The sequence below is a fragment of the Ooceraea biroi genome, chromosome 7, assembly GCF_003672135.1.
Source record: "Ooceraea biroi isolate clonal line C1 chromosome 7, Obir_v5.4, whole genome shotgun sequence".
Classification (NCBI taxonomy): domain Eukaryota; kingdom Metazoa; phylum Arthropoda; class Insecta; order Hymenoptera; family Formicidae; genus Ooceraea; species Ooceraea biroi.
This window is the reverse complement of record NC_039512.1, coordinates 363488-384758: the sequence shown is the minus strand read 5'-3', so window position 1 is coordinate 384758 and position 21271 is coordinate 363488. Positions and strand designations below refer to the sequence as shown.

At 43.7% G+C, this 21271-nt stretch overlaps 1 protein-coding gene across 1 annotated transcript; it reads right to left on the bottom strand.

Annotated features, from left to right (window-relative positions):
• Positions 1–437: 437 nt before the first annotated feature.
• On the bottom strand, positions 438–18447 carry LOC105288043 (short stature homeobox protein 2). The gene is made up of 4 exons (XM_026971347.1): positions 18235–18447; positions 16969–17343; positions 11892–12125; positions 438–11522 (listed from the first exon to the last, which is right to left on the bottom strand). Exons 1-4 carry the CDS (start codon positions 18389–18391, stop codon positions 11158–11160), a joined length of 1131 nt encoding a protein of 376 aa, XP_026827148.1. The 5' UTR covers positions 18392–18447; the 3' UTR covers positions 438–11157.
• Between the last annotated feature and the right edge of the window lie 2824 nt (positions 18448–21271).

Here is a 21271-nt window from a genome sequence, read left to right as displayed (position 1 = left end):
GGGGTGGGAGGGAGGAATTTTGTGGAGATCACCGACCACACGGGAGACGAGCTCGGGAGACAAGAGACACAAGGTATCGTGATAACACGACACAACGCAGCAGAAGCAACGGTGATACCTTGATGTAGCGATGTACACATTCTGTACACAACTCCGTTTCCATTAGCGCTACGTGTAGGTAACACTGCGAGAGTGTTATTTGATTTTCGCGTATGTATCGAGATGTGACTGATGCTGGCCAGCTATGGTCAGCCCTGGCTCCAGCATCGTAATATTAACTAGACATATGTATATTAATTATCAAGACTCACGGAGACCAGTTGAACGTAAGAGTGAACACACATAGATCTCACGTTATAGAGATCGCCGGACACTCTCTCTGTGATCGAAAATCTCTACGTTAGACGTCGATCCTTTCTTCCCCTTTATTTTTCTTTTTCTTTTTTTTTACGAGAGATTGAGAGAGAGAGAGAGAGATTACTCGAATGTGTTTATAGAGTTTTAGAGGCAAGGTAGAGCTACTTATTTGATAATAAACGATACCAGATAGAGAGTATGTTAATTAGAAATTTCATAGTGTACAGAGGGTTTTTCGAGGATATTGTATTTTTATACGTTGAAGAAAAAACATACGAAGATGATGTGCAGAAAGTGCCATTCCGTCATTTCGAACCAAAATTTTTCTGCTTATTTTATTCTCTCGCCTGCTAATTGTGATATTAGGTTTACGCGACAACTTTGTCATGACGCACTTCGTACGTGTGTGTAAAAACATATTTCAAACGTATACGTACATATACATACGCATACCGTTGTACATATATGTACGTATATATGTATATCCAATATATAATACGATGTTTTAACTCGCAGACCATTTTGTGATTACTCTTTTTTTGTTAAACATAATTAAATTAGTCTCACGTTAGCATTAGTGTAAATATAGATAAATACGTTTTAGACTGGACGGTATTTTGTTATTATTATAATAGATGTCTCAAATCATTGCTGATCTATCCAAGTCTCTCGAGTCGATGTCGTTCAATCGTAGTTCTTTTAAAGAACAGTTTGCAAATGCGATCAACAGAGCGAGCGGATCTATGACGTGAAATCTATGGCAGTGTCGATTTTTATTTTGCGCGATGTAATGATCTCGGTGTTTCACCGTGGATTAACAGAAACTCCTGCGTTTACAATCGTTTTTGAGAGAAAGAGAGATAAGTAGTGCGCGGACTGTCATTCCAATCCCAAATTTAGGCCAGTTTGAAAGCGAATATTTTTATTTTAACGCGCGATGCTTTTATCTCGGTCATTGTCAACTGAAAAAAAAAGACCGTTAATATTTTGACAAGAATAATAATGTATCATTAAATAGTCGAGCATGTACGTGTTTTGGATACACTACAAAATCTTTCAGAAGCGATTTCTAGTTTTATGGTGTCGAAGGAAATTACGTTTTAATTTTTCTCCACACATTGAAATTAAGCGAGAGAAAGAAAAAAATCGAAGAAGCACAAGCTCAATTTGGAAAAAAAGAAAAACTGACCATCATTAAGTCGCTATTGTCAATCAAATCTTTGAAGCTTATCAATAAAAATCCAGTGGCTGGCGGGAATTAAACTAGCGCAAGCGAGACAGACATTTTCGAAAAGGGGGATGATTCACATCGAGACTCAATTTTATAGCCGTAAGATGAGAAGGAGGAAGACTCTTCATAAATTGACTACGTGATAAAGATACTTTTGACGATAAAGATACTTTTTTTTTTCTATCGTCGTTTACTAAGTAAGGATAATTTTGCATTCTTCTACTGGTTTTTACCGCATGCGTAATCGACACTATTACTGTGCAATCTCTTTTCAACTATATTGCAATCGAAAAGAGATTCTGCGCGAAAAAAAAAACAGTCGAATTTCGTGACCGCTCCTTGACTTAATCCACTTGTTCGTCAACTTGGCAATATAGGTATTATATATGTATACTCATGTATATACATATATATATTGTCAGATAATTTTATCCCTAAACTTTGGTCCCTTTCCTTGCTCTGCCTGCGCCATTTATGTGATATTACTGTTTTTTAATAATTACTTAAGGGCTTGGAAAATAAAAAAAAAGAAGATTGGTCTTGAGCCACATGTCAACTCGACGCAAGTCCAGACGAAAATTCATAATCATGTATCTTAATTTTTCCTATGTGTACGGCGTGTATATACATATATACACGTGTAGGTGTGTAAATATTTGCATACTAGAATGGACATTATCGCTTCACTTCTCTTACCAGATTACATTTAAGAACTTTAAATAGTAGTTAATGACAATTTATACGAAGTTACATAGTTCTCACCTCTCTCTTACGTAGTTCCTAAGCTAGGCAAAAGGTTTCGTCGGTGGTAAATGATAAATGCTCGTTATCGTCGATCTCAGGTCGCCGCGCGAAATTTCGTATCGCAATAGAATCCATAGTATATTCGTGAGTTCTCCCATGATTGTAAATACAATTTTTTTTTCTTTCCTTTTAACTTGGATGTAGTTTTCGATACGTGATTCTATACATTCTGTCGATACATTGTCATCTCCGAGCGTCGAGGGATCATGTGGCTCGCGATTATTTATTAATATGCACGAGAAACTCAATCAAGATAAGATCGAAATAAGAAATTTATAAATGATCGTAAAGTATAACAGTGAGAGAAAGAGAGATCAATCTATTTATACATAATTATTATATTAAATATTACAATGTGGAGAGGGAGGGAGGGGAGGGATGAAAAATGATTGATGTTAATTGATACTTGCAATTTCCAGTTTTTTTCTATTAAACCAGTGAGTAAAAATTGAATGCAGAGATGTATGCATGGGGATATGTAATAACGGGATGATTGCAAACGAGAAAAGGGAAAAAGAAAAAAACCAACAAAAAAAAATAAAAATACGAGTAAACGAGAGCAGAGATAAAGTTTCGGAATCACGGTATAAAGCGACGCGTATTAAATCGAAACTCGACAAACTCACAAGTAAATATATTGTTGTATCTTTATTGTTGTTGTTGCATGAGACTAGCGTAATAGACTGAGCCATACACGTGGTTAAATAACTATTAACATAATAATTCTTAATTACTACTATAATTATTGTAATTATTATACGGTGTGTATTATATTTAATCGTAATGAATCCTCGTGCGGGCAGTGTACGGAGCGGGTTCCTGTCCTTTGGGATCGCCGATCGATTGATTTCCTGATCACAATAGTAGCATAGCCCTTCCGGCCGAGCTCTCAGCCGGGACGCTTCTCTCTATCAAGCCAGAATATCCTCATTATACTAGAGATGTACGTATTACTAGGTATGCCCATGTATCTGCGAATGCGAATACATCGAGAATACTTGCAAGAGAAACGTAATCGCAGTCGAAACGAACGGGGTACAATCAATCGATATCACCGAGCAACGGTCTCGCCGATGCTGCATTAGACTAACATGGCTTAGATGTAGACTTTACAGCCACCTTATGATTACCACATGTCGTATTGTGAAAAAGAAACCTATATCATAGATGTGTATATATATTATAGTTATATATACATTTTAAACGTATACATGCCATCTCTTATACTGATCGAGAAGCGAGTGCGGCGAGTCGAGTCGAGACAAGGATTTCTTTGAAAAAGGAAGGAAAGAAAACTCGATGTTACAAATCAAAGAGCCTCTTCCTGTGAAAGGCTTTCCCCGACGAGCGAGACATTTCTCGATCGGATTTTAATCGTGTACGATCGCGTATTTCCCCTCTCAAAGGATTGGAACTCTATGGGGCTGTTCCTAGTACCTGATTATCCTATCCTTGCGGCACGAAAGCACAATGTTGTCGAAAATGCGGTTGATCAGCTGTGTGTGTATTTCTTTCTTTCTTTTTTTATTTCTGCTCCACTTTTTCTCGCAAGCGCCGGCGAATTTCTCTGTCCAGTGTTCACACTTGGTAATAGAGTACATACACAGTGTTCTTTTTTTATTGTTGCATATTACCTTGACTGCGTAGTACTTAAGGGTAATCTCTTCTAGTGCTCAGTAGTAACGTATCGTATGTAAGTTTCGCACGGGCAGCAAGAAAGAAAACAACCAAGAAAGACCACGTTCTTCTTCTTCTTTTTGACGACACGACCCACGTTTGCGTCTGTCAAAGTGCAACGAAAGGTGCTGCCGATTTCAGACGGGCGATACAGACAGTTTCGTACATGTACATCTTTGTATAACTTTGATCTTAAAGCATAAAGCGTATGATAGACGGATTAGTCGTATACAGGGCGTCCTGGATTTTCTTAGATTAATACGTTGACTTTGTCTCGGCTCAGAAAAACGCTCCGTTATATTCGGATGAAATAAAGCTGTCTTCAAATTGTCACGAGCGTCTTGAAATCAAATGGAAGAACAAATGATTGTTGCTCGGGCATGTATCTGAATAGATAAAAATGTTTTGGAACAAACTGGTAGTCGCTTGCGAACCGTTTCAAAGAGAAATCGACACCCAGTAAGGTAAGCTATCCGTCACATTCAGATTCTGGGACATCCTGTGCATAGCTAAATCGCTGCATCATACCGTCTTACGTCAACATGGCACTGTAAAATCCACCAGTTAAGGCTGAATGTACACACTCTGTATTGTATTTTATAGCCTCGGCAATTTTTTCATCACGTTACTTTCGAATCGATTTTCCCTCTGAATGCGACCTTGTTATTGTAATCAAGCTGGACGGCTTTACGTGTCTTGAAGCGTCTCGCGTAAACGCATACAAGTATTAATTTGGAGTATCATAGATCCATCTGGCTTGTCCAGGCGGCAGAGCGCCGATGAAGAGTTCAGATTTCACCGCCTGTTGTTACGACAACGCGTGTTCACCAGGATACTCAATCGCTTCCTGCCGTCGAGCTTCTTCCGTTAATTATCTATGCAAGTTGCGTGCTAAAACGACGCACTGTACATTTACACGCGCACAATCAGGTGTTCCATATATCAGGGAATTGAAACCGGTGTCTCTTTGGCTCTAGATTTCTATGCTACAGGCATGGAGGACGATCCTTGGGGGTGTAACAGTGACGCGAACGGAGATACTTTAGAAATATTTGGTACGAAATGGGAGGGAGGGGGGTTGTGATCGTGAATTATTAGAGTAATGTTATAACTTGTAGGGATACTTATATAAATATATTGCATATTAGTCAATTGTATATTAAGAGGAAGAAAGCGAGGGGGAAAAAAATAGAGAGTTAAAATAGTGTGTTATGTCTCTTTCTCGATGATAGTTATGTTTCTACAGAGACAATCTAAAACTATATGCACTATGCCCAACTATACGATCGAGAGGAGGAGAATTGTATCAAAATTTGATTTCCAGCGGTCGATCTGTCCATACCTATGGCATCAGAAGTTGACGATACCGAAGCTATATCGGTTCCAATTCTTGCTCCGTATTGCGCTCGTTGTCTTGGTTCTTTGTGCGCTACATAAATACATCTCATTCGAAATAAATCTTGACGAATATCGAGCATCGCTGCGAGTCTTTTTTAACGTTACGATGAAGTCTATCCTAGATTTATTTTGATGTCGGCTATGTCATCCTCATTTCTGATAATCTTTGTTTCAGAGATCGATAACCTTGACGTTGTTCATCCGTCATTATTTCTCATAAATTTCGTATTTTTGCAGTTTTTTATTTAATATCTGTAATATATTTATCCGTTACGTAGTATCGCGCAATATCGCGATAATAATCGTAAATCCGTTTTGAGTACTGCGAGACTCGCTTGCGATACAAATGACGTGATCTTACAGCTGCGAATGAGGTAAGTGGATATTACAATAATTAACGTCTGTACATACAACAATTTAAATTACTTAACAATCCTATTGTATAAATTTGACATTTTTAGAAATGAAAAGTTGTCTTCAAAACGGAGCTTTTAGAAACTAAAATCTTCCTTTATAGTTATGACTTTTAATGGATTAATCAACCATTCACTGAAATTTCCGCTTGATTTTTCCTGGTTCAGGAGCATCGAGCAGTTAACGTTTTTGCGTTACAAATGATCGAAGCTGCTCCCGGAGGAGCGATTCGGATCGGCGGACATGGGGACACACTCTCCCCCGAATGAACCGTAAAAGTACCGTATCGGATGCTGCGCGCAAATAAAACCGTATCGTATCCCGGGGCACCGGGTATATATAACGGGCCCGGCTTAAGTGATTGCTTCTCTTCATTAGAGCCCCCGGACTCGCTCTCGCGAAGTCGAAGTTGAGGGACAGGTGTGGTAATGGCCCGTATCCGAGCTCTCGCTTCAGTTAACCCACCCCTCCGGCCGCCAGTCGATTTAGCCCTCCACCTTCTCCCGGCCGCCCCTCCCCCGGAACTATTACGCGAATTGATTCCGCATCGGATCTGCCCGTAGGGGCGGAAACTCGCATTTAGCTCCTCGTTTCTTCCACTTTATCGCCCTCTCTTCCTTTCTCTACCTTTCTCCCTTCTCTCTCTTTCTTTCTCCCTCTAGCATCTTCTGTTACCTTTTCTTATCACCGGCGCGTGACCACCCTTGGTCCATTTGCGTGCATCTCACCCCGTCGTAAAGGCGCGAGCTGCATTCCCGGATTATCGGTTTCCACCGGACTCTGACAACGACGACACTCGAGTTATCGGAAGGAGTATATACGCGAATAATAGCGCGAATTCAATTAATTCAGCAGGAATAGTCAAGTTCTCAAGGTAATGTGGATACTGTGTTTAGCATCGGGCTTTCAGTCGATATCCTGGAACGACGAGTATAACTGCAAAAGGCGATCAGGACGTCTTTGTGACGAGAAATGATACGGTACGCCCTGCAGCACGGAGAATCTCTTGATTCCGAAGAAAATTCTTGACATAAGCGAATAAACGATTTATATCAAAAACAAAAAAACTCTATAACTTTTAATACAACTTCGCAGTGAAAGCGAAATATTTGTATTATCAATTTGATTTACTAGAAATTCTAATACAAAAGATCTTATGTAACACGAAGTTTTTCCAACTTGTACGTATAAAAACCATATATGCCATTAATAAAATATAATAGTATAAGCGACATCCCTCTCGCCCCGATGTGGTCAGAGAGAGGATGCAACCTACTTAATTCAGCATATCTCGAGATGTTCGACAAGAAAGATCGACCGGCGGCGGGGGATGCGATCGAGCTGGTAATTCCTCTCACGAGATGAACAGCATCCAGCAGCGGATCTCCACGATATTGCGATTTACGGGTAGTTGGTTGGCGTATACGCCGCCACGCGCGTCGCATTAAATAATAATGCCAGTGATTGCTGCTAGGCGCTTGCCTCGGCAAGCCGGGGGCAGAAAACGGAGAAGACGCCTTGCCTTTACACCCCCGCCAGATATATCATCGCCTGGCAGTTATGTGTGTCATGAATTTTAGATTATCCTTGGATTAGATTAAGGCACGCGGGGGCCGGAAGGAGCGACCGGCAAGCGGCCCCTTGGCCCGCCAGTCAGTGCGCGAGGCTGAATTATTTCCAAATCTCGCAGCGCCAGCATCCGTCCCGCCCTCCTTTCCTCTCCCGATCGCGCCGCCGGAATTGCAGAATTGATCTGTTGCCGCGAATCTCTCACCGATGACTCGACGAAGCCTTGCAAATTCCCTTCTTCGATGATAATCCTTAAAGCATACAAATTTTAAGAAAAGTGCCAGAAAGTCTACTTTGTCTAGAAAAGTCGATTTGTAAAGTTGTAGAAACAGAAAAGACAATGAGACACCTTGATTTTTAAGCAGATGTTGTTACGTTAAAGTTAAAGTACTTTCAATCAGAGAAAGCATCAATCATTTTTACTACGATTTTATCTTTGTATAAAAATATATTATTAATCATACACAACGTATGTAACTATGAATCGCACTCGCAACGCGAATTCGTCTCCGATTCCGCAAAGTCCCCGAGAAATCTCGGACTCCTCTCTCCCGCGCATACCCGATTATTCCCCGTTTCATCCCCTCTGAAGAGACGAGGGGGCGGAGATAATTGATGATGGTAGCTGGTTTTCGCGGGACATTATATCGCAGTTACGAGTTTCCACCCCCGCTCGCGAGCCACCACGAATGCGCAATGTGCGAACAACAGGATCCCGTAGTGGGGAGAATATCCCGGGGGTGGTTCCCATCCCTTGCCGGCCCACGTGACCCCGGCCAGACAAACGACGGCCAATTTACGAGCAATAGAAAAAACTTCTTAAAACTCGGATTAAAATGAGCGAAGAGAGTAAGAGAAAGAGAGAGGGTGAAGAGACCTTTTCCCTCGGTGCCCTCCGAATTATTCCGGGATACGAGAGGGTTTTATTTTATTCCTGAAGCTATCACGGGGGTGAAAAAGGCGAATAGAGCCCTTGGCCCTGGCCTTGCGCTTTTATTATTATCTTTTTGCCCGTGGATGAGCTGGAGCATCATTATTTTTACTGTTATGTTGTGAGCACCGTTGTCATAAATTGCTGTTTATTTCTTTATTTGCATTTATTTCAACTGCTATTGTCAATAATCATCGATGATTTATTTTTATATATTATTTCCCGTAAATTGTTGAAAAAGAAAAATGATTACAATTTTCTCAAATACAAATAGAAATTTTTATGTTGATAATAATTTTTCTATCTAAATCAGATAAAATCAGACATTCTGACACGTTTCCTTCTAATCGCGCAAAAACCCTCGATAGCTCCTTATGGGGATTGACAGAAAAACGAGAGGACGATCTCGTCTCCGTTATCCCCTCGGGATGAAGCACTGGGTGACGATTTGGCGCTAAATTGATTACACGGGCGGTTGAATCGGCGTGTTTATCGATTAGTCTATTTGTTATCGGCGTTTTTACATAAACAAATCATGTACATCAGTTTAGTCCGAGCGGTAAATTGATTTATGACAGGACGTCGATCTCTCATATGTTTCTCTCACAGTAAAGTGTCGTGGTATCTCTCACTGTAACGTATACATATCTAAAAAAACATGTAGCAGATAATAGAATATTGCAATTATTAGAGTAATTAATTAATTTCAATATAAATTAATATAAATTACAACAGAAGTGTCTAATATATAAAATATAAATGATCAAGTCGTCGATCATTTATATATTAGACACTTATGTTGTAAAAAAATTCGATGTCGTTTTACGAGATCGTAGGTCACCATCGCGAGGTCGATTCGGCGGCCGTAAAGCGACCGAGTTACGGACTCTCTTTTTTATAGGCGGTAACCATAAAGGTCACTCGTGCATGAATTGGAGCGGCCGGCAATGCGCCGGCGTTCTTTTTAATTAAAGTCACTAATCAAATCACGGTCACGCAGTTACGTTGCTGCGACCTATCGATGCACGCGGATGAGACGATAACGATACTCCGGGGAGAACCGGGAGAATAAATCGGTGTTAACGCGATTACAACCTTCCCTCGAGATGCGTGTCTGAGCTCTTCGCGAAGATGTACCGAAGAAGAAGACTCAATATGTCGCGATAATTCCTCGTAACAATATGTTTCGGATACAGTAAACGCTAATATCGCATTGTGATTCGCGTGCAATGAAAAATAACATTTAATATCAATTCCTTCACACGAAAGTCACACGAGAGCAAGATTCATGTTTGAGTGAGCGCAATTTGCGTGAAAATCAAATGAAACGAATTATCGGGGCCTGAAGAACATGCTCTTTCCGATGCGCCTCATCCTTGCAGCTGAGAGCGGGGCTTCCAGGACAATAACGGCGCCCTGGGGACGACCGACCGAGGTAACGCGATTACGCGGCGCAGCACTGGCAACGGCACCGCTCGAGCGGTTCGCCCGGCTTGATTTATCCGCGTAGCCACCCGTTATTGCATTAGCGCCCCGACGGCGATGCTCGACTGTCCGTCCGTCCCTCGCTCGCCGGCGACGAACGCGAGAAGTCGTTCGGCGGTTCGTCCACCCGGCCGTGAATCATCTCCGAGAGTTATGTCTCGCAAGCGGCTGCCAGGACGCGCGCGATCCATTATTCCCGTCCGCGGTTGGTCAGCGATCCTGGCGCGTCTTGGACTTCTCTTGTATTCTCATCGTGAACTAATGGCCGCTGGTAAGGACTCTCCTAAAGTCCCGACTAAAATCCGTTCGTGAAAATGAGATTTTCTTTACGCTTTAGATTGTTAATGACACGTTGGCGGTATTCTGATGTTGAAGTCCCTCATAAAGTCCTTTTTCTGCAGTTGATGAATAATTTCTTGGTATTCTTCGATGTTTTTCTGAATTGTCTTGGTGATGGATGCCTCCGGGAAATCTTTTGGGATCTAAATGTGTTTTCGCATACGCAGTAAGCATACGTAGATCTACGTGAATCTCAGCTCCAAACGAGAGCCCGCGAATTTGAGGAGAGAACTGGTTCAAAAATTGGTGTGAGGATAAGTTCTACATTAACGTCTCTAGCCGACTCGGTGATGATGATTAAGCTTTCCATCGCGGTTTTGCATCACAGTTTCTCGACACAAGGAGCGCGCTAATCGAGATACAAGCAAGATTCCTGATCCTGTATACATCATGTATGTTACACGTTTCCCGTCACTTGCCTTACTTTATACACACTGAGTGTCCTTTGTACTTCTCCGACACTTCAACACGTCGCGGACGAAGAGGTGCAGATTCCGAATATTCCGCACACCAACGAATTCGTATATTCGTACGAGATAACAATGGTAAGTGTAATTTGCAATTTCAGCCGCGTACATTGATCGCATCCTCGCAACATCCTCGCAATTCATTCACACAGAATTATATAAAAAAATCGATCAAAGATTTTCAGAATTCTTGCTTCATCGAAAATGCAAATCCACCTTCGTCCGCGTACGGAGCTCCAACGACGACGAGCGACTACAGCGAGCGTCGACGGTTTCAGTTGGCGTGTGTACCTTCTCTCCACCGTGCAGAGTTGAAGTCACCGCGATTACAGTATCAGTCTACTGTCTCAATCATTTCCTCGCACTGCTCTGAATCACGACACGACGCAGGTTTTCCCCGTGCGTACTCACCGTCGCGTGTTACTGGTCATTCCCTTAGTCCTCGTCGAGCTTTTCATCGTCCAAGAGGCACAAGCGAACGGGCCTTACGCAGGCCTGTCGAGTCCTAAGGCCTCCTGGTGCCGCCTCGCCTTCAGCCTCAAGTCCGCGATACTGCTGTTCTTCGAGCGAGCCGCCGCGGCGGCCAGCGACGCCGCTAGGCTTAGCGGGTGAGGAGGATGACCGGCCGACGGCGGCGGGGGCGGCGGTGGCGGCGGCAGACAGAAGAGACCACCAGCTGCTGCATAGTGCAACACCGCCGGGTCAAACGCCGAACCCACGGTGACAGTAGCACCCGTTCCTTGCATCGGCGGCGGATGCAACCTGAGAGCCGGCAGGTAAGGCGCCACCCGGCACGGCTCCAACGTCGTTGGCGGGCTACGTGGTGCCAGCACCATGCTCCCAGCGACGCCTGTGATAGTTTTACGAATAAATCGTCTGACTTTGTTATGATACTATTGATCGCTGAACTCACAAGAACGAGAATCAATTAACGCATTGACGATTAAATGCGAGTTATCTACTAAATAACTAAATTGTTTTTAATAACTAAAAATTGTTTCTTCTCTGTAACATATAATTTTTCCTCTATATTATTTGTTTTTTAGCTGTTTTTATCTGCAATACTTCATAATATTCTGAGACCGTATGAAATTACGTCCATCTGATTATTTTTTCCTCGTGTCGTATATTGTTCAATTGAATTAGATTAATTTCGGTTTGAGAATCTAAATCAAATGACATTGTCTTTTATGTGGATTCCTGTTTGGAATAATGTTACCTTTGTGCAGCTGACTCTCATGCTTCCGGCACTTGGCGCGACGATTCTGGAACCAGACTTGTACCCGCGCTTCACTGAGACCGAGTCTCTGGCTGAGTTCCTCCCTCATGAACGCATCAGGGTAGTGTGTCTCATCGAAGAGTCTCTCGAGCTCGGCCAGCTGCTCGATAGTAAAGTTCGTCCGCGACCTCCTCTGCTTGCCGTTACCGTTGCCGTTGCTCCGACAATTGGATGCTGCAAGTAAATGCAAAATCTTTAAGAAGCATTATATGACTCAATAAGTATTATGACAATATTTCTCCAGTTGTCTATTCAAATTAATTCGCACCGAATGAGTCATCGTCAGATCAACCAACGAAGTTCTCTCATTGCGCGATGATTAATTCATGGTGACGAATGCGAGCTGCGAACGAACGCGCGCCAGAACAACGTGCCATCATATCGATCTCCTAGCGAGTCATTCACGGGCCATTTCTTCCAGCCCGAGCGCCATCAACATACATCTCGCCACCTTATGGGAATCCTATTCAAATCGAGACGTCGAGGACGCGGCATCTCTCTAATTGGACGACATTAGACGATCGCGCGTCTCGTGAACGTCGCGTCGTGCAGCGAAGCGTGGAGAACGCGAGAATCATCTCTTTCAGCGTGCCGGATCAGCTGAACAATCCGATTTTATTTCCGTAGCTCGTACATGAATATCAATGATGGTTTGATCTTTACGCGTATCGTGATTGCCTCGAAGAGAATTGAGAGGCTCCTCAAACGCGAGATTCCGTCGGACAGATGCAGAAAGGCGATGAAGGAGCAAGAAGAGGAGGATGATTAAGGTGAGAGTATGAGTCCCGAGAAGGAAGGGTAGGGATGACTAACGACCCGGTATAAGACTGCGTATATAGCTCACCACTTTGCTAAATTATATAAATCACATCCCCTTCGTCAAGGGCTCTTACGCGAGACACTTAATCCACCTCTGCCCCTAGTCGTTCCCTCCCCCATTCGAGGCTTCCTCGCCTCCTTTGCGTCAGCAACACCTCGAAGAGCCATAGTACCGTAGTTACTTTACATTAAGCGGCCATTAATTAAATCGTATAGCCGTTAATTATCCGAGCGTCTCTCTAACTCGCGGCGATGCTTGCGGCCGCTCCGTACGACGTTCCGAGGAAAGTTTTTCGCCCGTGGCGGTGGCGGTCGCCCGTCTTTCTTTCAGGACGGTCTCAGCCTAATCTCCTGCGCCGCTTTTTAGAATCTTAATAATTCTTACATAATTGAGAATCGGAAATCGAAATTATTTCGTCTCATTCATTTTCATTCCGCTCATTAATTGATGCAGAATGAGTTAAACGGGCATATCAAGCAAGCGCAGTTTACGAATTACATTTCTGTCGCACGTGATATTCCGCAGTCGCTTTTCACGGAGAAACGGAACGACGATGCGGTTTACTCGACGACAAAACCGTGCGCGTTTTGCAGTCTACGCGCGTTTGCGCGCCGGCGCGATCGCCATGCAGCATTGCGTACAGCACATGGGCGCTTTAATCAATTAGCGCATATCCACGTAATCCAATCTGAGCTCCAGGCGGGGTGCGCCCGCCCGCATCCATATGTACAACGGCGGTTTAAAACCACCCGCCGTCCTCACCCCCTTCTCCCTCGCCAAAATAACTCGCGCGGTTTTCAACGCCCCTTGCCCGCGCTGTTAGCATAAGCCATGGTAGCAACACACGCACGCGTTGTTGTCGCAGTCATTAACTCGGACGTGTCAGTCGTTTATTCTCGTAGCACAAACCGTGGAAGCCAGGGGCGAAAATCGGCATTGTCAGGGTTGTTCCCGATTGTCCCTCATTTTTGGCAGACGTTTCGCTACATTCGTCGTTCTGAAACGAGAACATTATTACCGTTACCGATGTTTAACAATAATCATTGTCAATAATTTACTTGCGGATACTTATAATTTAATTTGATTTGATTGGTGCACGTAGTAATCTCTTCTCACTCATCTTTCTGTATTTAATATTAAAAGTGTGTGTCGACTATATTAACGCGGCTTTAATATAACTAAATATAACTCGAGTTTTAACGTAATTGAAACTCGACGCCGAATAGTAACTCCTAAATCTTGCTGTACTTTCTGAATTCCATGAAAACTCTCCAGGAATCAGAACTATCTACTATCACCGTACTTGGAGCTCCTGAGGTGCGAAATCGTAGCCGCCGGACGTTACCCGATACTTTGTACGGATCGAGAAATGGCGAAAAACAGTCTGGGGATGAAGGGTGAGACACCGAACCCCGCTGCTGGAAAACCCAAAGCAATCACACTCGGACGCGAGGGGTCACTAATTCGATTACTAAGAGCGCTGCCCTCTTGGCCTGATCCAGTTAAGCCATCCCCGGAAAGAACTACCCCCTTGGACCGGCCACCTTGGCTGTACTATTTTTCTCCCTTCGAAAAGAGCCGAGATATCACGGCCATTAGACTTATAAAAGCATCGTCGTATCCCACGTAGCCGCTGCATATGCCGCACGGTCCCATGAATATAAAAGGAGCTTGAGAGGGTTCAAGATTATCGCTTAATGAAGCAAAGTGACGTCGATCGTCGACTATACGAGGTATTGAATTCCTTGTCGCTCTGAGACAATCTCGAATACCTTGATACACTCGCGCGAATCTGCGAAAAATTTATTCGTTTAATAATACACACACATCTTCTCCTTTTCTTTCAAAGTTGCAAACGTCTTTTTCGAAATTTATAAATTTAATTCGTCACATTAAATATTATCATTAATTAACTTGTAATTATGTAATCATGACATACATTGTTCTTCAAAAAGATATAAATTTTACCATCTTGACATCTTTATTTTGGTACACTTTATCTTGTGTATAAATGTTGTTCTTGGTAAGAGTACCTTAAAAGTACGATTTATTACTTTTACACGCGCGCAACTGTATTGCAAAAATCGTTGCTCCTTGGTGAGAGAGAGAGAGAGAGAGAGAGAGAGAGAGCGTAAATACGAAGAGAGTTCTCTCATTTTTCCTAAAGTAGCGACCGCGCACCCTCCACTATCATACTTCAGGAAACTCGCGCCCCAAGTGCCATAAATACACGTACCGAGCGTGAACCTTTGACCAACGGTCAAGCACCAACACTTACGGCAATCGCGGGAAAACACGCGCGACTGAAGACCGATGGGCGCAAATGCCACGCTAAATCGTCAGGGGAAACAAAATGTGTTTTAGAGTATCGTATCGCTGGAAGTGCTCGTTTCAGAAAACTGCGCAGCAGCTCGTAGAACCTCACGCACACATGTGAAAAAATACTTGTGTGAGACTACTCCGACGCGTTTTAATTGTTGCTTTCATTCAACATCGTTGAGCTAGACATTCATTGTTACAGAATGATCGCAACCTAATCGTCGTGTTTCATGCGCATTAATATGCGACAACATGATAAAACATAATTAAATTACGTTCTGCAGCAATGGGCAATTCTTTATTCTTGAAAACGTCTGCGAATGCAATGATTAATATTTATTATCTCATGCCGTTTTCGGTACAAGGCGGAGATGTCCTCCGGCCGAGCTCTTCGCGGATATTTATGATTTTACTTTCGCGGCCGCGATGGCCGCCGGCTCGGTAGATTGCTTTTTGATTTGCGCTTAATCGGAAAAAGTTATGGGCTCTCGAGAGATAGGCGAGCTGCTGCTGCTACAGCAGCAGCGTTCCTCGTCGCTCCCCCTGTTTCGGGGGCGTACACACAACTAACGCGGCGGGCCGCATATTAAACCATAAATTCATGGCGCCGTGCTCCGCCGAGTTATCGCGCAGGGAAGCGTGCGTGGCGTTACTTCAACGCTGCACGGTTTTTCATAACGCGATTGCCGTCGATTCGATCTCGTTCTCCGCTTCGTCCGCTCGATCTCGGTCCGGCATGCGGTAATTTTATTGTATCGAGTGTAGGCGAGGGTATTGTTACTCCACAGGGTGACAACGAACGATCGATTCCTTTCCTAGAATTAATTTTTCAAATTCAACAAAAATTTTGGTTTATTAAAAGAGGTAAAAGCAAGCGTTCTATCTAATAACTAAATTGTGAAAACGTTAGAAAGTAACGGAAACGTCAAGATTATTAATTTTAATAGATTGATACCTTGTTTTTCAGATGGAAGACAAATACGGGCGAACAAATTTTTACTTTTTTACAAAAAAGGAGAAACAAATAATTTATACAAATTTGTTTACGTAAGCACGTGAATAGTGTAGTTGAGAGAAGTCTCATGAATTAATTAATTTTTATGGGAGCGTTTTTGCTTCCATTAGAGATCCTTTCGATTTGTCCGAGGGAGAACGGCGAAGGAATCGACGTAATTTCATCTTTCAGTGCTCGGCGGAACGGGCGCTTTATCGAAGATGACTCGGCTCGTGAGCGAAATCGCCGATCGGGTCGCCGATCGTTACGTTGCGAACGGTCAGCTATTCCCAATCACTTGTGAGCTTTATTGGAACACGATGGCCTGAATTATAAACGAAGATCGAGTCCCTCCGGTGCTGCGACTTCGATGCCGCCACCGGAGGTTTCTGACCTTCAGCCCTGCACTCATTCGCACGGCAATCGCAAACGAGTGTAACCCTAAAAGAAGAACCCAACTTGCCACCCTTAAAGACTGAAATCAAGACTGACATCACCGTCAAGAATCATTATCCATGATGATGTTGTCAAATAATGATTTATGACTCCTGAGAGAAATTCTGCTGTTCTAATCCAACTAGAAATGAAATAATTTTAACAAAAATGTAATATATAGAATATATATAATGTATGATACGTGCAAATTTGAAATATGGAATCTTTTTAGAAATATTTTCTTAAATTATACCGCTTATAATCTATTGTCCAATTTATGTATAATCCAATTTATAAACTTTTCCATAGTTTTATAAACAATATTTATTGAATATAAAACTTCGTTATTGTTTCTTTGAGAAAAAGGCTGATTGTATCGTATTTGGAATAATATAAACATAAAGACCGATGTATTATGAGACCAAAATTGCTGTTTTGATATTACTCACTTTTCCCGATGTCTTCTTGACTTTGTCCGCTCGACCTCGAGACCTGCGACGATGCTTTGACTTGGTCGTTGGAGCTGGTGATTGTTTTGCCGTCACTCACATTTTGACATTTCAATTCGATGCAGTTTTCCGGACTGGGCGATCGATCCCTCGATATAGGCGGTGGCGAGGGAGTGCATCCGAGTAGCTTGCGAACTGATAACTTCAGTTCGGGGGTCTTCAAGGGCGGTAAACTATCCGCGGTGTCACGGATGTCCTTGATCTTGGCCGTGATAGAGAGATCCTCCGGTTGCAGCCGGCCTTCCGGCGACGGCGGTTCCTCGACGTTTCCGCTTGACTCGACGATGCCGGCTGTGGCCTCCTGCGCGCCTTCATCTAAATGGGATTTCGCTATATTGGCCTGATGCATGGGACCATCTTGATCGCGGCGAAGACGTCGGTGATCAGGTCGATTCGTAAGTAAATTGTATTTTTTACAGCGACAAGTATGTACAGATTTTTAAAGATATAATTTTTACTGTCATGTATTGTGACAAATGAAATATTAAAATTATAAATAATAATGAAGAAAAATCAATGTATAACATTAACTCTGTGTGTGTGTGTATTTTAATCTTTCTATGATCTTTTTTGCGCAAACGAAAGAGTGTGCAAGAAATATGTAACATATAATATATAACCGAGAGAATTATGATAATAGAGAGGATTATATGAAGTAATATAAGATAAGTGAAGTAATATAAGGTATAAACTCTATGGAATAATGCCGGTTACGAATGAAATGAACATAAATTGTATATTACAATAAATAAATAATAAAAAAAAACCTCAATTTTGCGCTTTCAACATTTATAATTATAATATAAATAATCATTCTCGTGAATCCCCACGTTTCAACATGATGAAATAATCCAAGTAATCGTAATCTATGAACCAAAGAGATACACATCTGTACAACTTTCACAAATAATTTCTTTCTGCTGAGGTAAATTCACCGATATCGAAATCACTGACAAACTTCCACAGACATACGAATCGACCTGGCTCGCATAACAATTTCTTTTCATTCCAGCACGTTTGCATGCCTAATACGATGATCTACACGCAATGTCGAAACGATCTCACAGAGAAAAGAGCGCGCACACTTGATCGATACTTGATTGATCTCGACAATCAATTCTTGGCAATTTAATCAGCACATAATTTGGTGACGATTATCGTCGACGTGATCGGTCAAGAAAAATGCATCGCACATACGTCGATCACCGTCATCCGCAACATGATCACCGATGAGATGCGCGACACTGAGCGTGATCCTTCCACTGGCGGCCGCCCTGCAACCGACGGCAGCCTCGACGCTCGTCGCCGCTGCCGCCGCCGCGTTGTCAAAGCTTTTGGAGACAAACTGGGCGAGCTGCTCCATCCTCACGGTTATCGGGGCAACTCTCGCGCGCGACGTCGCGCCTCGGCACCGACGGCACTTGCCGCCGCCGTCGCGAGAGAGAGCCGCCGACGGGGGCACGCCGACGGGCGGCATCGGCGACGTCGGCGTCGCGACGCCACGCATCGCCCAGGACTGCCATTCGGCCGCTGACCAATCCGCACGTTGGTGGGCGTGACCGGAACGCCCCGCATCGCCTCTCGCTGGTTTCTCTCCTGCTTTCGTTCCTCTCGTGCCGGGCCTCGCAACTCCACAACCCCTTCCGGGAAGCAGGCGTACCTTCCCTCCCTCTAAAACCGATGCTCATTAGCATTTGCGCCCGCTTTTCCGCCCGTCGCGGAAACTACCCCTCGTCGCCGGCGACCGGGGGTAGATACCGTTTCGACGACCGTCCTACCACCCGCCTGAACCCTCTCCCTCCTGCCGGTGTTCGCCACCAAACTCCATCCGTACCCATCTCTGTTTCCTTCCGTCGCGTGCGGCCGCCAGGGCCGCTGTTTACCTGGAGGCAGAGAGAGGCCACGCGGTAATTAATCCGGCGCTTTCCGCGGTCGAAGCTCTTCCTTTTTGTCCGGCCTCGTTATCGGTCATCGGATCGTCGTCGGTTTCTCGCGCGAGATCTGGAAGAAAAACGTTCCTTATAGGTAAGATGGACAGTTTTAGAGACACGTTATCCTTCTTTTTTTCATTTCAATCTAGATTTATATAGATAGAATGACGTATTTGCGACAGATATATTTCTTCCGTCACATACTGACAGTTTCACTTACTCGAGTTTTATATATTTCTTTCTCAACGTTCAATTTTTCTTTTCATCTGTACCGACTTACCTCTTTCTTTCTCTCCGTTGCCTCTTTCTTCGACGATGCGTAAGTGAATCTCATAGCTGTCAGGATGACGTACGCCGACCCGACGTAAACTCGATTTCGTTCTTGCTAATCTTGGTTTCGCAGATGCGATTTGTAGCACTCGATAAAGTACCGAGCGTTTGCTGCGAGTCCCACCGGGAGGGAAGCGTCGATTCTCGTCTTTGCGGCACTACGTCGTTAAATCGACGTCGCTTATTAAATTTATAAAAATGATGGTTTCATGAACGACGGTCATCGTCCCGCAAATCCCTTCTCGCGCCATACCAAGTGCATGCGACCCTGGGACGTGTGTCCTGTGTTTGTCGCTGCCAAACTCGGCAATATTTAAATGGGATTGCGTTCGGGGAATGTAATTGCTCGGATTGCTGGCGGACTCCGCATTGTCGATCCGTTTTACGGGATATGGACAGATGGGAAGAGAGAAGGATACAGCGCGCACGTTGCCGCGAGGCGCAAATAAACGCCGACACGTTCGAACGAAAATTCCAAACCCGGAATATATAGTTTTTTCTATATGAATATGAAAAAGGACTTTTTTCAGTAAAGTAATGGAGGAATCTTCGCGGGAAAATCTAGTGTTAAAAAATAATTCCAAATTCGTGGAAGAGAATCCATTATCAAAATCTATCCGGAATATATTGCACGTAGTAACGGAGAGCGATCAATTAATCGAAATTCATAGAAGTCGAGGAACTACGAGATAACGAAGAGAATACAAATGAGCAAATCGACGCGTGCACATTACCGGAAATACTCGCGTTTCCCAATTTCTAGAAGATGGGTCGTCGACAATGCGGAATGAGCGGAGATGACACCCCCGCACGAACGATGAGAGGACAGTCTCCTTGCTCCAGCTACAAAAAGAGAGAGATAGCGAGAGTGAGAGAGTACGGCGCATCGAGGATGGTGGACGGCGAGGGTGGAAGAGATAGAGGGAGTGAAATGCCGGGGGTGCGGCCTATAACGCAGGCAGACGGAGCCAATCAGGGCGCAATACGATTACCTTAACGAGAAATCCGATTACTTATTCATTCGCCTAACTCGAAATCAGTTTAACTAATCGTTTAATTCGGTCGCTCGCTACCGGCCCCTCCGGTCGGCTCCAGCCTCCGGATCTCTCCGATCTCACGGAAAAGAGGAGAGAGTAGACGCGCGCGCTGTGTGTTGGCGGCGAATGGGGTGAGCACGACGGAGCGGAGCTACGGTATCCCTTCAGGGACGTAGTGAATTGTCGCACGCGTAAATTTTCACACGCAACGTCCAGAACCGTTTCATCTTTGAAAAGTTTCTTAAAAGTTTTTCTCCTGAAAAACTTAAAATCGCAATGGCAGATTCTCAGGCGCGCTTCAAACTTTCTATCACAATCTTTAAAAAAAAGTTCACATTTTCGAGTGATATTTACATTATATCGTCATTATTTATCATTATACTACTGAGAAACTAATTATAAATACGATCAAAAGCTCGCTCGTTGTTCTCACCACATTTACGTCCAACGTAAAAAATTTAAATTAAAACATTCACTTTTCCCTTCTCAATAGGATAGTTATGCTGGGTTAAAAACATTCTCCTCGATCACTTCGTTAAAAGACGCTTTATCGACTCGTCAACCAGCGGGGTCTCTCCCAGCCCTTAATCCGCCTCTGAATCTCAGTCCACCCCTCGTTCGCGTACACCGCCAGACCACGCACACGCGTGCCTGAGCATTCGCACGCGTACACATTTGCCGAACGCCCGGGCGGCGGGAAGGGTCTGTCGCAGAGCGAAGGAGAGGCCTCATTCAATTCAATTACGTAATGAATTGTCGTGTCTTGAGTAAACACCCTTCCTCACCGCGACTTGCCAGCGGAAAATTCAGGGCGGTATCCACTGCTGTCTCTCTCTCTCTTTCTGGTATTAGCAACGAGGAGGGGATGGCGGTTTAGGTGAACCGAATCAATCTGGCACCGGTTGTACGAAATCTCCCCCGATGCACTATTCCGCACGTGTATGT

Bases quoted from the DNA above. Each gene is read 5' to 3' on its own strand.
- LOC105288043 (XM_026971347.1), bottom strand. From the start codon at position 18,391: ATGGAGCAGCTCGCCCAGTTTGTCTCCAAAAGCTTTGACAACGCGGCG. The intron at 17,344-18,234 runs GTGATCGACGTA...AATCCCATTTAG, and splicing joins TGATCATGTTGCGGATGACG to ATGAAGGCGCGCAGGAGGCC. The intron at 12,126-16,968 runs GTGAGTAATATC...ATTTACTTGCAG, and splicing joins TCAAGAAGACATCGGGAAAA to CATCCAATTGTCGGAGCAAC.